Source organism: Emydura macquarii, unplaced genomic scaffold, assembly GCF_026122565.2.
Source record: "Emydura macquarii macquarii isolate MOO-44397 ecotype Brisbane River unplaced genomic scaffold, CSIRO-AGI_Emac_v2 contig_1483, whole genome shotgun sequence".
NCBI classification, from domain to species: domain Eukaryota; kingdom Metazoa; phylum Chordata; order Testudines; family Chelidae; genus Emydura; species Emydura macquarii.
In genome coordinates, this window is record NW_027131620.1 from 2,866,656 (window position 1) to 2,883,175 (window position 16,520).

The 16,520-nt window shown below is 50.9% G+C and overlaps 1 protein-coding gene across 1 annotated transcript; it reads right to left on the reverse strand.

Annotated features, from left to right (window-relative positions):
• Positions 1-4,364: 4,364 nt before the first annotated feature.
• PDYN (prodynorphin) lies at positions 4,365-14,721 on the reverse strand. Its single transcript, XM_067554591.1, has 3 exons — positions 14,641-14,721; positions 5,966-6,113; positions 4,365-5,024 (listed from the first exon to the last, which is right to left on the reverse strand). The coding sequence occupies exons 2-3, from the start codon at positions 6,092-6,094 to the stop codon at positions 4,365-4,367; spliced, it is 789 nt and encodes a 262-aa protein (XP_067410692.1). The 5' UTR covers positions 6,095-6,113; positions 14,641-14,721.
• Between the last annotated feature and the right edge of the window lie 1,799 nt (positions 14,722-16,520).

Below are 16,520 nucleotides of genomic sequence, written 5' to 3' on the forward strand. Positions count from 1 at the left end.
ACCAGTACAACTGTTGCGTACCTACAAATCCCCCTCTACTGCCAGCCAGCACAGGGGTGTGAGCAGGAATAAAAACGTGACTGATTTTTGGAGGGGCTCAGAGAGGGAGCTGTCAGCCAGCCCCTGGAGCCAGGGAGTTCTGTGCCCCTGCTGATTATTGAGGGGGTCATGCCCCTGCTTGCCCCCCAGCCTGTAGGCGAGCCGGCAGCCACCCCTCACCCCACAGGTGCCGCAGATCAGTGGTTACTAGCGCCCAGCTGTGGCCCTAGGAGATGATGGAGTCCTGAGCCCCTAGTTTGTAAAGCAGAGACACAAGCTGCCCCACTCCCCCTCCAGGGCTGCCATTCAAACAGCCTCCAGCAACAGAGCCGACAGGAAGCGGCTCAGAGCACGCGCCCCACGGCGCTGCAGGCAGCCTCCCCCTTTCGGGGCGAGCGGGGCTGTCCAGGGGAGCAAGTTACAAGGGGCGGAGAGAGGCAGGAAAGCCACCGCGCTCCAGGCCCACCCGTGCGGTTCAACACCCGCTGCTGGATGGTGCTGCCTGCTTTGGACTGGGGCCAACCAAGGGGGTGGGAGGCCTGGCCCTGGACACAACACTGGTACCCACGGGAACGGCCCTGCCCCTCTGCACCGCGCCACAGCTCCCAGGCCCCAGCCTGCAGGCACCCAGCCACCCTCCCCCCGGCCTTCCTAGCCACCAACATAAAAATCACGGGCAGCCAACCCGCCAGACCCCACGGCCCCCACACCAGCCAGCCCACAGCTCTGGCCCCGGGTACCTGTGAATGGCTCTGCTGCCGGGGAGGGGTGGGCCAGGCTGGCTTGTTCTTCTGGGGCCCAAAGGAGCCCAGCTGACTGCTTCTTACCCAGCCTGCCTGAGCAGGCCCCACATTTTTTGGGGGGGGGAAAGGGGTGGCCCCTGCCTGGCTCTTTATAGCACCCTGTGGAATGAGCCCAGATGGAGGCGGCCCCACCCCAGGGGCCAGCCTCCGCAGGTGCGCCAAGGTGCAGCTCGTCTCTCCCGCTGCAAGCTGTTAACTCCTTCCTGGCCTAACTGGCTGTGGGGCATTTACGCCCCCCCTCCACCCCCAGCTGTTCCGGCTGGAGAGGGAGCGTCCTTGGCCGCTCACTCCGAAGCCCCCCGTCCCCAAGCCCTGCTTGCTGTGACGCTGTTGGCCGATGGCGCCAGCTCCACTGAAGGTCACGTCAGCCCCTGCCAGCGTAGGCCTTGCTCCTCCTGATGGCTGGTTGGCCTCCGTTGCCATGGGAACTGGGAGTGATATTTAAGATGTGGTTTTTAAGGTTGGGGCGGGGGGGGTGGTGTCTCAGGGACGGGCCCTTCCTCAGCAGGCTCAGGGCCTGATTCTGATTCCCACATACGTTGGTGTAAATGAGGAATAACTCCATCACTCACGCACGGGTCAAAAAGCAGAGTCCAGCTCTCTGAGCTGCCCTCCTACGGGCCCCAGGGTGATGCTGGACCAGCTGGGAGCAGACACTTGTCAGCTGGGACCCGGCTAGTGCTAGGCGGCCTGGAAGAATCCCTCCTAACTTGTCACACACCCATTATAATTGTGACTTTGAACGTACGCTGCACGTTCCAGCCACAGCGCCAGGCATCTGGAGAAGTGGCCTTAGCCCAGTGTTATGCATAGAGCCCATGAGACACAAGGCGGAGGGAGTGGGGGGGGGGTCAAGGGTTTTGCTAAGGGCCACATCTGGTGAAATTCAGCCCCGAGGAAGGAGTTTAGCGAGCTGCATGCAGCGCCATAACAAGGGCTCCGTTCCTTCATTCCTGGGAGCTGCAGCTGGGAAATTGTTTTGTAGGGCTTGTTTCAAAGCATGCAGAGCACCGGGACGAGGTGCGTTCTCAACAGAGCACCAGGGCACCCGCTGACGGGAGTGGAAAAGCTAAGTCGGCCGAGGCGGTGAGTGCGACTGGGCTGAGATGGGGCCATAGGGGGTGGGCCCTGCTGTACATATCCGCCCTGCAAAACCGTTAGGAACAAGCACCAGCTCCCAGACCTATAGCTACTCGCCCCGTCAGACCCTGAAGGTGGAGAGGACCCCCTGAGGTTTTCCTTGCCCTGGTGTGTGGGGGAAGAGGCTGGAATTATTGTGTTTCTGACATGGATACGTTTTCAGATGGAAGTAGCAGAACTGTCTGGACAGGGGCTTCTTCCTCCCTTATCCTGGATGTGGGTCATAATGCCAAGGGTTCGCTCTGCCTTCTTCATGTCCCTCTGTATGCCCGTGCTTCATGCCAGCCCAAATGCGGGCACTGGGCATTCACTGTTTTCTGTGTCCTCCCCGCCCCCAACTGAATATTCCTAGCACTCAGCAGTGAATCTAAAGGCACATGCCTTAGCTTCATGGGCATAAAGCACAGGTCGGACTCACTCCTGTGATGTGCTGGGCGCCCTTCCAGAGCCCAGTAGGGTCAAAGGGCTCCCTGTGCTGAGGCAGGACCAAGTTAACCTAGACCACCCCAGATTTCCAATGCTTCTTCCCCAAAGCCGTATGGTAGCCGCGCTCTGAGTCCTCATCCTGGGCAGACGCAATGCCGTGGACAGATGCATTTCCAGACACAGACACATTAACCTCTTTTTATTTACCACACAGAAAAGGAAGGAGGTGAGTGTGACCCGTCTCGAGACCGACCAAACTTTATTTCATCTTGGAAACGTCGTAACGGAGAGTAACCAGACAGACTCCAAAACAATCTGTACATTTCAGAACAGACAAGGAAGCAGGTGAGGGCTGAGGGGAGCCCGTGCTTAGCCAAACAGCGTGTCTCAGGCAGCATCCAAACCTCATCGATGTTCCTTTTCGTAGGTTTCATCGACGTGAATTTCCCAATTTTACTCATGGTTGATGGCTGGAAAAGGAAGCGTGCTGCCAAGCGCTGCCCTTTCCTGCCTCTGTCATCTGTTCACCAACAGCCTGGGTGAAATCCAGCCCCCCCTTGGACCTTTCAGTGTAAGCCTTACAGATGTGTGGCCAACCAGAAGGCTTGAGTGTCTGGTCATTCCTAACATCTCCCCTTGAAGAGTCGGGCCCGATTCTGCTCTCACATCCTCCATTGGGGTTTGTGTTGGCCTGTTGGAATTCAGCATTAGTTGGGGTTGGGGGGCAGGATGCGGGGAGAACGCTGGTGGCTGGAATGGGAACTACACGATGAGCCAAAAACTTTCCGAGCTGGCTCCGAACTCAGTTCTGTCAGTCTGTGTGAGGGGGATGCCTGTGAGCAGAGATAACAGAATGGGGAAAGTTCGTGTCGATTTGTGATCCTAATTATTCACACCTGCAATTCTGTGCACACTATCACTCCAAGACACAGAGATTCAGACTGTGCCAGCAAATCTGGTAGCACAATACCGACATTCACTCTGCTCCCTTAATGACTGTGCGCATAAATCCCCGGGTGACAAAAGAGAGCTTGACTCGGGCGCCTTCAGAAGTGCAACGCTATTGTTATTTCACTGCGTCATTATCAGTGTGCCTCTCTCATGTGTATTCCAAAGGGGCACAGCTGTGATGGAGCTGCAATATAATGAAGCAAGTCAAGATTCTATACGGCAAACCCACCTTGCTCTCCAGGCAAGATGCCCTCCCATACAAACGGAGTTCCCTCCGGGAGACTGGGCAATTAGAGAACAATCGAGATGCTCTGAGCAGAGGCGGCCGAATGGATAGACTAGAAGGCAAGTAGCAGATTTCCATTAGAATATTTAAATGTGAAAGGCACGGCAGCACCTGGGGCCAGCATTGGGGACCTTTCCACATCAGATAACTACGGTTGGATGGTTCCTCTTTGGATCTAGAGATCCTGGGGGCCTTTGGACATGGCCCTCTGGTTTGCTCCATGATAGACCAAAGGGGCAAGCCATGCAAAGTTTGGATCCACAGCCGAACTGCCCCAGTTTGGGGTATTCCGACTGAGGTGGGGTGAGAGGTAGAGTTGGGCTCATCTCCAAGGATCACAAGGAAGGTCAACATTCAGTCGTCGAAGACTTACCGAAAGTAACCTGCTTTCGAGACAGCTGAACTAAACCCACAGCTGGGACTATCTATCGGTTTGGTGCTGGAAACGGAAGCAGGTCCAAGTCCCTGAGCTGAGAGAGACAGAAGCTAAGGGAGGACACTGCAGGTGGCAATCCCTGCCTAACTCTAAACATCTGGCTCTTCGGGGAAGCGGCAGCAGGATGGTGCGGATCGTTACCCACTGGAAGGATGGATCGGTGCGCGATGCATGGGAGGCCTGGCTGAGCACGGGATGGAGAGTTGGGGCAGGATGAGCTATGCAGTCCATACTGGAAGTATTTTGGCTGGAGGTTCCTCCATCCTGGGGCGGGGGGGGGGCTCTATAGGTCCGAGACCTCCCCTGAGTAGGCGCTGGGGTCCTCGTCCGACCGCGTCGTCACCTTGAACTGGCGCCGCAGGAAGCCACCGTAGCGCTTCTGATTGTCCCATTTGAGCTTGGGGCGGACCCTGCGCATGAAGCCCCCATAGCGCTTGTGCAGATCCTCCAGCTCCTCCCCGACCCCCTCAGGCGCTGGCTCCGAGCTCCTCTTGGGGTACTTGCGGAGGAAGCCTCCGTAGCGCTTCATCTTGTCCTTGAGGTCTCCTTCCTCGGCCTCGTCCCCGTGGTGGCCAGCCTCCCCCGTCTCCAGCTCCGGGTACTCCTCCCCCAGCTCAGAGGCCGCCCTCTCCCCCAGCTTGCGGAAGAAGCCACCGTACTTCTTATTCGTGCTGCCTTTGCTGTGGGCGTTCTCACGCAAGAGGGAGAAAATCTTGTTCTTGTCCAGTTTCTTCATGAAGCCGCCGTAGCGTTTGACCAAGCTGCCGGAGAACTCGCCGGGGCTGGGACTCCCCTCTTGCTCTGCCTTCGCCTCAGCCTCCGGAAGGGACAGGGCATTGCCCTCGGCCGCCACCATCAGGGGGGTGAGGAGAGCCAGAGCCTCCTGGCAGTTCTCCCACTCCACACTGGACAGCAAGGAGCCCTGACACTCCAGTGAACAGATCTGCAATACACCAACGAGAGCAGACCCGTGACACCTGCCAGCACGTCCCAATCTCCAGGTCTCTCTCCAATACCCCTGAGAGGGAGGAATGATGCCTTGGGATTCCCCTTTCCCGTACCAGAAGGGGCTCTCTCTATCTCTACTCCTCGGTGTCCCATAACATCCTACAATGTAAGGGTCCACACCCCACCCCTCTGCAGCTGAGTAATCTGGTCCCAGAGTGGAGAGCAGATGCTTCCGTACTTCTAACACCCAGGGCCAAGGCTGGATACACAAAGAGGGAAAGGTCGTCAGAGATTAAAAGGAGCCCTGGACTCCACGGCCATGACTCTACATTGTGCAGCACTTTGGATCATCATGGACACCAGCGCAAAGTGGGCGTGAGATGCTGCCAGATCAGACCGGTAGCTTTGACCCACGCTGTGCACTGGTGTAAATGACTGCCCAAGGTGCAGGGCAATGGAGAACTGAGCCCCGTCTTGTTCTTCTCTGGTCTCTGCTGGAGCATTCAGTGCCTTGAGATGGGTTGTGCTCTCGGTCCCACCTTTCCCCAGTTAGCAGGATCAGCCACTCTGCCACTGCCCCATGCCAGGCAAGAAGAAATGCTCCCCTTCATCTGGATTTTCAGAACGGTGTGCACCAAAGCGCATGAGTGTGCACAATCACTGCAGCTGTGCGCACACAGCCATAGCAACTGCATGCCCAAATTAGGCACCCAAATACAGATGCTCAAGTCTGGAAAATCTGGGTCTTTGTGCAGCAAGCGTTCCCCAGACCTGGCAACGGGCTGACACAGGGGCTGGTTTTAGTTTTGAAAAGACCTGCACGGGGCCAGTTTGGATGCAGAGCTCATTTTATCTGAGCTCCAAGGCTGAGTTTGCACCTTTCGTTAGCGACGCTCCAGAGCGCACCTGGCGTAGGACAGCGTTCCCGGCACTTACCAGGGGACTGATGCGCTTCTCCAAAGCCTGGGTCTGCACAGAACACACGGAGCACTGGGCTGCGCAGTCTGCAGATGCTGAGTGAGCCAAACCCATGCAAAGAGCCAACACCAGAGCCTGCCACTCCATTCTGCGCAGTGGGCACTTCCTGGGGCAGGGGGAGAGAGAAAAACCACAAGAGACCAATTATCTTTCACCATCAGAAGCAAACCCCAGGCAGGCAATGGGTCCTCAATGCTACCATCGCATAGCTAGGGGCACTTGGCCTGAGAGTACCACCCCCACATCCCCCCCCGAGTCTGCGAAGTTCACGGCATGACTTCCAGAGCAAAAATATTGGGTTAACTGGAGTAAGAAACAGAAATGCCCCTGCCAGGGCAGGCTATAGTCCCCCACAGAAGGACATTGCACCGGTCACACTTGCCCTTCACCAACAGCACCTACACATAGGTGATCCCAACACAATGGAGCACACAGCACAGGTCTGAAATTCCTCACTCAGTGAGATTAAGTGACTTGCCCAAGGTCACAAAGGCAGTCTGGAGCAGAATTGGGATCTGCACCCAGATCCCCTGAATCCCTGTCCAGTGCCTTGTCTGAAAGGCTTTACTTCCACCCAGCCTGTCCCAGAGCAAACCCTCAGCCAGGCTGCCAGTGGAGAGCGAGGTTGCTATGACCCTGCCGCTTGTGCTCAGTATGGCATGTTCACATTATTCCCCACGCTCGCACAGGAAATGGCTCCCATTGGGAATCAGCAGCATCCTTGAGGAATTTCCTCTAGAGGCCGTGGAGCTGCCGTACCGATTCCAGGTACCCACCTGGCGCCACCCTTTGGATCTGCTCTGAATGGCAGAAGGAGGGCGTGTCAGCGGATCTCTGATGCAGCATGAATGACGATATAGAACTGCAGCCGGATACTACTGCTGCATGAAACATACAAGCAGAAACACACCCTGCCGCCCATGTGCGGACAAACACATGAAGACACATGCACGCACAAACACGCTTCACACCCAGATGTCTCAGAAACCCTTCGCTTCCCCCCAGCTAGTAACTGTGGCCCATGTTCTTAATACACAACATGGCGAACCTCAGCTGGTGTAAAGGAGTAAAATTCCAGAGAAGTCAGTGGAGCTCACACGGATTTACACCACCTGAGGATCAAGCTCTTTGCCTCCAGCATATTTAAGAAAGTCCTAGCATGACTGTGTACAGCTCTGACCTCTCTCAATGTTCCTAATATCTTTGCGACTGTTTCAAACATGCCTCCGTACAGCATCTCTCTCATCAACAGGACCTTCTGAGTCTCATCAGCTCATGGAAGATGTGGGTCTTGCTCTTGTAGATGCTGTTCAGAAACCTGTTCCTCCTGGTGCGTGAGTGAGAGCAATTCAAACACATTTGTTCTAAAGCCTTTTACTTATAATTTTAAAGGGATTCTTTTTTAATCAACAGCAGCATGAATTTCTCTGCTGTATTGTTATCCCTGCACTACCGAGTGGCTTAGAGAGGGTGAATCACTGCTTCTCTCACGTGGCCTTGAAGAAGAAAGGCATTGAAATCCACAGCAGCTATTCACCAAAAGAGAGCAGGGGGAGGGAAGGAATTCAAGGTTTTTGCATTCTCCATCGATGGATGTCGGTACCTTTCCAACGCCCACTTCCCTGGTTCCCAGCCACAATGAACACTTCACACACTGGTCTTCTTCCATACGGGCCTTGATCCTTCAGGAGGAGGAGATGAGGAGGGGTCGAGTCGAGGAAACTAAGCTCTAAACCTAACCTACCTTCAAATCACAGTCTGGATTCTTCATCCATCAAACTGAAACGAGGGGCCAGGCAAAGCACTCCTCTCCTTTTTGGGTCTGTGTCCAGTCTAGCCACACTCAGGAGTGAATAGATGGTGCAGCTAGGCCATGACCCATGAAATTGGCTGACAGCAGCAGCCATTTTAATCAAAGATTTCCACCCTAGAAAGGTTCCCTACCTGCCTCCTAGAGCACCTCACCCTACCACAAGTTTCCTCTCTCACCAAATTCTGCACACCTCCCCCCGCCCCCAACACCATCCTTCCCAAAATCCACCCTGGTCTTCTGTACACACCCATATACCCCCTCCTCCCAAATTCCAAACTCAGCCTTCCCCAGGGACATGCATCCCAAGCACTTACACCCGCTGTTCCACTAGGGACAGAATAAGTGGTAACTAGACCGGACCAAAGTCAGCCTTGATATGACTCGTTGACTTCCCATGAGTTCCCTGGGGTTGCACCAGAGAAGCAGGGAATGTGCTGCGATGCCTTCTTCCCTCCGAGATTCCTCCGCTGATAGAGAAAGGAATGGGTTAGTATGAAGCTAAATACCATTGGCCTGTGGAGTGACGGTCCTTGCTTCCTACACACCACCACAAGGAAGAAAATAAGTCCAAGATGCTTTTATTTTCCAACCGCCCGTGAAGCAGAGGCAGGACAAGAACCTAGCCTTGAACTGGAATATGCCATTTCACCCATGCTGCTCACAGTTGCCATGAGTTTACGTGCACTATCCACTCTCCCAGCGCCCCTCCACTGCGTGACACTCAACGTCCTGGCCCAGGCCATCTTTTTCAGAGCTTAGCAGAGCAGGTCACACGAGCCCAAGATACCTGGAACACCTCGACTCCCAACTCCAGAGCCTTCATTCACAGGATCCCTAGATCGTTATTTACTTATGGGGAGTACAATTTTCAGAAGTACCCATGTGAAATTAGGAGCTTAAGTTCCATTGACTTTCAACGGGACGTAGGTGCTTTTTGAAGATATTGTTCCTCACTGGGCCACGTGTGGAAGAAGTTTAGTTGTCTCCAACACATGCGTAAGCAAAGAATTAGCCACTGATCGTGCCCATGCTTTATTGGGAACACGTGATAACAAGCGTCCTGTTACCTTGTTGGTCTCTTTTGCCTCCAGGACAATGGCATAACCAGGACGCAGTCCAATTTGGGATTACTGATGTGTATTGCAGTCTCTTGCATTCCCAGTCAGTATCTGTTAATGTGCCATAATTGGCACTAATGAAGAAATATGTTAATGTTCCAATTATTAATTCAGGCTACGCTTTAATGTCATTTGAATTAGCTGCATTATCATATGCTGAACTATCTGCACTGATAGAACATAAAATTCCCTAGGCTCAGAGCTGTTATCAGGGGACACAGTAAATGAATGGCTGTATAATGACAATATTTTGCACTAATATAGTGCCTTTCATCTGTGGATCTCAAAGTGCTTGAAAAGCCAAGAAGCCTCATGCCATGACTGTGATAGGTGTTAGCACAGTTTTAAAGGTGGTTAATAAAGAGTACAGAAGGCGTAAGGTAATATCGCAAATCAACCGAACAGAACCCACCATCCTCAGCATCCTCCGAATCACTAAATCGCTTTCCCTCCCAGTTAACATCTTGTGATGTGTCATTAGCAACAGGAATATGAGATACAGCGTTGCTTTATTAGCCTCTCTACTAGTCATGCAAACAGAACTCGTCCGAGAAAACTCAGCTAATGCTAATATCAGTGCAAACCTGTAAAACAACAGGAGAAGCGAGCTCAATACAGTATGAAAACAAAACCATTTTCCGTAGCCCTATTTAAAGTGCCCTTGGTCTGGAAGACAAAAATGATGAAAGTCTTGGCTCTGTATGGAAAGGGAAGAAGCGAAAGGAAAGGGGAGCACCGAAGAGGAGGGACTAGTATGGAAAAGATTAAAAGGAAGAAATGAATAAAGTGAAAGAAAGGAGGGAGAAAAAGACAAATATGCCACTTGTCACCAACGGCTACCTGGGTGAGGAGCTGAACAAGGACTGTTAGTAACACAAGGCTACCAGCTTCCATCCTGAATGCCTAGTGGGACAGTACATGTGGCATCATGCAAAAGCCTGAGGAAGGTTTCCAGCAGCGCGTGGAAAGACGACAGCAACATGCCCTACTTTTTAGCCGTGAAAACCCCCGTGCCCAAGAGAAAGGCCTGGGGGCGAGGGGCGGGAGATCCCTATTTGGGGGTTTGTGAAAGTGGGACTGACGGAGCTGTGCTTGAAGCCGGATGACTGGCTCTTTTCTTGCCTAGACGCCCGGGACAGAGAAGAGCATTCTGTCAGCACTGAGCAGTGTGGGGCCTTCAGTCGGGTTTGCATTTGAAAAGGCTGCGCTGGGGTTCTGCTCTGCCTCTTCTTTACCAGGTGAAGTCACTGTGCAAGGAGAAGGCCAAATTCACACCTAGTGTAGCCAGATACCTCTGGCCTTCAGTGGTGCTTCATTTGCTTAAATCAGGTGCAGACACAGCCTGGAGACTAGTATTTTCTCTGCTCATTCTCAATCCCGGGGTTTTCCGCAGTAATAGCTTTTCTCTTTGTCTGATCCAGTGCTGAAAATGCCATTGATCTGTAGAACTGAAAGAAATGTCTGGAGCTGGGGGACCAGCACCGATTTGCTCAGAGGTTATCTATGGCATTCTTTGAAATCAGCTCCCATATATTGATTTCTACCAAGATGATTTAAAATGCCTTATAAAATACATGAGCAGTGAATGAAATCCCTGACTCCCTAGTATTGGATTTCACATTTCAGAGCGGAGCTCAGAAAAGAAGCCCTGGAAAAGCTGTGCACCACCTTCTCCATTTGATATTTCAAAACTGATGTGACAGATTACAGGAGTGATTAACAGACAATGAAATCAGAGCACCTGCCTTATATTTAAGCTATTGGATCAGGCATAATGCACCGGGAATGATCCCCACACCCATCGTAGTCAGAGGACAGGGAATTTCATGACATCCTGTGCATCTGTAACTGACTCTTCTGGGCAAACTGCAGACTACGGTCACCAGTCATCAGACAGCCAGAGATCTCCCCCAGGAACATAACTCAACCGGCACTGTAAGAAATACTTCGTACAGAGCTTAGCTGCGCTCTGCTCAGAAGTGGAGAAGTAATCAATAAAAATAGAACAGAAGAAAAGAGATGACAAAGGATAAAAGCCAAGGGGGAAACACAAGGGAGGGAAGAAAGGAGGAAAAGCAGAGTTATAGACATATACCGCATTTTATAGACATACGCAATACCGACTCTGTAGTGTGCGTATACACTTACGCACCAATACACACCATGTTCCACACACGCCCTGGATAGATAGATCCTTGCATCAATGGAATTTTAATAGCTGTAAAACAAGTTAACCCCCTACTTGCAGCTACCTATAATTAAGTTAAATATACACCTCTGGGGCTGAATTCTTCCCTGCTTGGTCTCTGACCAAAAGTCAACTTTTTTTTAAAGTTCATGCAAAATCCCTTCAACCGTTTCTGAGAACATTGTGCATCACATTATAAACACAGAGTGTTTAACTAATGCACAGAATGAAAAATGGGAAATGACCACTCTTCCTGCAGAAACAGCTCTTTTATATATACACCTACGGGATCAATACGCGGGGTGCTGCAACGTAATTACTGTTTAAGAAGGGCTGAGAGATCTCAGAAGAAAGGTGTGAAAGATATGAGGATCGTTATTTTTATTAATAATTATTACCAATATAATGTTAACATACCTGGCGCTTTATATACCACAGAGAGAGTACACTTACCTCCATTCTTCTTTACTTAGCCCGGTTACAACAGTTTTTCCTCTCTCAAAGATCTATCATTTTGGATGCTTTTTAGGACCTTACAAACATTTCTAGCATCATTTCCCCTTCCCTCTCATTTGCATCCATTTTGTCTTTAAAAGTGACCTTAAAATGTCTTTTGTGCATGTTTGTTTTAACAAAACACCAACCCTTAAAATGAAAATGCTGCAGAATTCTACAGTAATGGTCCGTCTCATTGCAACTTCCAGTACTGCTACTTCAGAGTTGGGTGCTATTGTTACAGACGACTCGTCTTTTTATAAGGGAATTTATATTTTTTAAAAATAGGTGTTGTCCTTAACCTTCAGGTCCACTTTCTAGTTTATTTGGAAATTGTATGTGTTCAGCATAAGTAATTCTGTCCCCTCTTGAAAGAGGGAACGATGTGATATCTGCATTGAAATGAAGCAGAGGAAAGACATTTACACAGACACTGGGGTAGGTAGAAAACAGCTATAGGGATGAAAAATATATCTGGGGGAAAGTAGCCTGCTTTGCATGTCTTTAAATAATTTAGCAATTGATAAGAGGTACTTGGCACTAGAAACCAACCAGGGGTTTTAAACAAATCAAGTCCCTTTTCAATGACAGTCGCTATCCAAGCTGCAGCCTGTGAATCATTGTTAGAAGTTGTAATGCAAGGCAAGGAAAAGCAAACCTGAAAGCAAAGAATTAAACTCCAAAAACTGTTGGATTCAGGGAAGTGCACCACACACACACACACACACACACACACCCCACCAGTGTCTTACCTGTGTGTTCCTCCCAGTCCCTGGAGAGCTCCCTGCCCCTGGCAGAGTTTCGGTGGAAAGTTTATTCTGGGAGATACAGGCTCCCTTGGAAAGTTGTGAGTCTCAGCAGCTTCTGTCAGCCTCCGTTCCTCAGCTTTAGGTTAATCTGGTCATCAGTGGGGGTGGGAGGGGAGGAAAATTGCTCCCTTTTTGCAGCTGTAGCTTTTCTGCTTTGTAGCCCCCTGACTTCGGTAAAGCAGATGGCACTGACGACGGCAGAGCTCTGCTAGTTCCCCTTTGGAAATGCAGCCCCACGCGTTCTATCCCCCTCTTTTTATTGACATGGAGCCTCCTCCCATCACTGAGCCCCAGCTCAGCATAGGCTCTCCAGAGCCAATGGGGGGAGACGAAAGCTCTGGATGATCAATCACACGGACTCCTCTACACCTCCCTGAAAGAGGCTCCCAATGATCCCCAGGTCCTTTCAACAGTAACTCCTTGGAACATTCAGGAGGCATCTGCTCTGGATGATCAATCACACGGACTCCTCTACACCTCCCTGAAAGAGGCTCCCAATGATCCCCAGGTCCTTTCAACAGTAACTCCTTGGAACATTCAGGAGGCATCTGCTCCGAGCAATAGTGTGCAAAAGGGGGTATGAAGGAGGAGGGTAAACACACACACACACACACACACACACACACACGCAAGCCACTGAATGTAGTTATATGTGCAAATCTCCAAGTCTAACCCAGGCCAGTCTGCTGTGCCCTGCCCTGCCCTGCTGAGTGGCTCTCCTAGCGACATAACTGGGGTGCGTGAGTGCGGGCTGTGTAGCAATAAGACAGAGGATGCGCCAGACACAGAGACAAGTCCTTCCAAAGCAGCCTGGAACTTCCCGGTGAAAGTCTCTAGCTGCAACATCAACTGACAGACTCAGCTCAAAGGCTTCTCACCTCTGGTAGCTGATTGAAATCCAGCCTAGACTGGTAGTCACCTTAAAGTCACCCAGCTGCTGGCCATCTGGTGGCCTGTGTGTGATGAGCTTGGTGGGTCTCTGTCCAGCTCCCAGAGAATAAATGGAACTCACTATGAACACACAGTAACGGGCAAAGAGGCTCAGGCCTGGGAACTGGTCTGCCATCTCCCCTCCCTACCCTGCCTCCCCAAACATGGCCCCTTCAGATCAGAGGAGAGGCCAAACTGGCAGGAGGCAGCGCAGGGAGGTGGCACTGGTTGGTCCGGTTCTGTGATCGATAAAGGAATTCAGTCCCCAGGCCGGTTGCTCTCCCACAGCACTAAGTCCAAACGTCACCCGTAAAGAGTCCAAAACAGTGAAGCTGCCACCTGCCCTCGTCTGTTTCCCAAGTTTCAGAGAGCCTGCATCAGCTCAGTAATGCAGCAAGTAACTGAAGCAAGCTCCCAGAGCTATGGAAAAGACAAGAGAGATTGAACAGTCACATGGATCCCGGGGAAAGGCCTGGCCCAACGAACGGGAGGTGTATTTCCAAACAGTGAACTCTAGAGGTCCTGTGACCCAGATTCCTGCCCACCACACCGTCCCCACCCTCGCCCGCCCACCACCATCATCCAGCCGCCTCATGTTTCTGAGACAGCCATCACAAGGCCCAGGGGACTCACCGGCCCTCCCCAGAATTTACCTCTATGCTAAGACACCGATGTTCTCCTGCCCCCTTCTTCTCAAAAAGAACCAGAGAGGAGGCAGCCAGGGACGGGTGTGTCTGAAGGCGAAGGGACTCGGCAACTCTCCTTGGTTGCTTCAATTCTCTCCTGCCTCCCTGTGTTGTGTATTCAGTGTTCCCTTACCTTGACCTACCGATGCTGTATCCGGAACAAGCCTCATCACTTGTTCTAAAGCTTCCACCTGCGCTTGCTATTGAAATGCAGGTTTTTATTCACAGCCAGGGGCTGGCTGTACTTTCCCCCTACCACATACTCCACCTCCTCTTTCCCAGCACATCAAGCTATTGATAATTACCTTGGGAAACAGACAAAGAGATGGGAGTATCATTCACCTAGAGGAGCAGAGTGGGAGGCAGCTGGACATGGGAGAAACAGAAATATGTCCCGATTCTGTTCCCAGCCCAGATTCTGATTCACTAGGGCCCAGATTGGCATCAGGGCATTTTTAAACATATGCCTCTCTTTATTGCCATGCTTCATCCCATGAAACCAGACTGAGCGGAGGTTAAAGCTTATCAGCCGTGCCTCCTTTCCCTCCTCCTCTTTCAGACAAGTGTGAAAAAAACTCTCTGAAAACTACTCACCACCTTTTCCTCTCTTTCTTCCCATTAAATCTCAGACGAAAGAAACAAGCAGGGACCACAGGGCAGGAGACACCAGACTGGGGTGACGCTCCAGAGGTTACAAATCTGCATCTCCTTTCTACCAGCATGGACGCCTGGGAACAAACAGAAAAAGCTTTTGCCCTCTCCCCTCAAGTAAAGCTTATGCCTCACAAATGAGAGAGCCTCTGAAATGGTTACTGCACGTGATGCCTTTCAAATATTAGTGATAATCCTGGATTTGAAGAACGTACTATTTTTACCACCTTTCTCTCCAGAGGGATGTTTCCCAGCAACCCTCTCTTCCCTGTAGTTTGAAAATTGGCTTGCTGGATACTTGAAGTTCCTTCCTGTGAATAAAGAGTTTGATTGGATTAGCAGATAAATCTTAGTATTTTACAAAAGCCTCAGGAGGCCACTCGGTAGGGAAGGAAAGGCGCCCATGAGATACCAGAAACATTCAGCTTTTAATAAAAGGACTTGAAATGCTAATCCTTTCACAGAGCTTCTTATCGGGATGTGCACAAAACGAGGTGCTCTTGCACCTACCAGGCATAAGCCTATTGCATATGCAAACTCCATATTTGCATATAAAGACGGGTATTTGCGCACCGAGGTCAGATTGTTAAGGGCACAATAACCCAACAGTTGTGTAAACTTGACCTTTGCTCAGGCAAATGTTGCAGCTGCACAGCTTGTAGGTCCTCTGAAAATCCGGCCCCAATTCAGGGCAAGTTATGTCTGTGTAATCATGTGGGAGGAAATTCACTCCTGTCCAGACGAGCCACACCAGGCCCAAGTGCCACCTAAGTTCTGCTTGAGTGGAACATGAGATCTTCTGCTAACCCTTGGCACCGGGGTGAGTGGCACCCTATGCTACTAGCCGCTGAATTCCAAGAGAATTCGATGGGATTCTTGTTATTCCAACGGCGGCAAAAGGAAGGTGCAGGCCCTGGGATACTGCACTTTGAGACAGAATTCCCCTGTTGCGTTCAGGACCTTTCCTCACCAGACCAAGAGTGGAAATTGAGGGGCAGCAGCGATTTCTGCCTTTACATAAGATGCTTCAACTCACAGAAGGCTGGTGCCCTCCGATCAGTACTCTGTAAAGAGTGATTACAAAGCATTGTGTGTTTCCAAAAATGGTCCTCGGAGACACATGATGGGGTTTCATTTATCCACTGGAAAGACAACCACTTCTCTCCATTTGACAGCTCTGGCTATGGCATTTGAAAGAGAGATTCCCTGACCTACCCAAAGGAGTGCGGATTCCAGCTCGCTGCTCACATCCGACTGGCTAAAGGGTACTGGCATGAACAGACAGGAGACCTGTCATGGGAGGGAAGCTACCCAAGGGCTGGAGCCATCATCTTCACTCATTTCATCGTTCTGCTTGGCTTTGCACAGACGGACTCAAGCACCAGTGTAGTAAAACAGCTGCAAACCACACACCCTGTGACTGGTGGTCTTGCTGGTTAAGATCATAGTTATCCTCAGCGAGATTTAACCCTTGCTGTTAGGCATGATGGGCATGATTCAAAGCCCATTGAGTGCAAGGCAAAGATTCCCATTAACTTCAATGTGCTTTGGATAAGACTTTATGTGGGTATGATGCTTAATACTGGAAAACATTCTCCGTATACAGAAAACTGTGTTTTCTAGCAACTAATTCTCCCAAGTTAATGTTCCAGATTTTTAAAACCTGGTCTCCCTCTCTTTTTTTTTTTTTTTTATCTGCAATTGTATGGACACCGTAGATGTCATGTAGTTACATCTCTAAAGGACATGAGCTGCATATTCCCATAACAGAGCCTGCACAGCTGGGGAAATGAAATACAGAGCTGTATCCGAAATGGAACCTC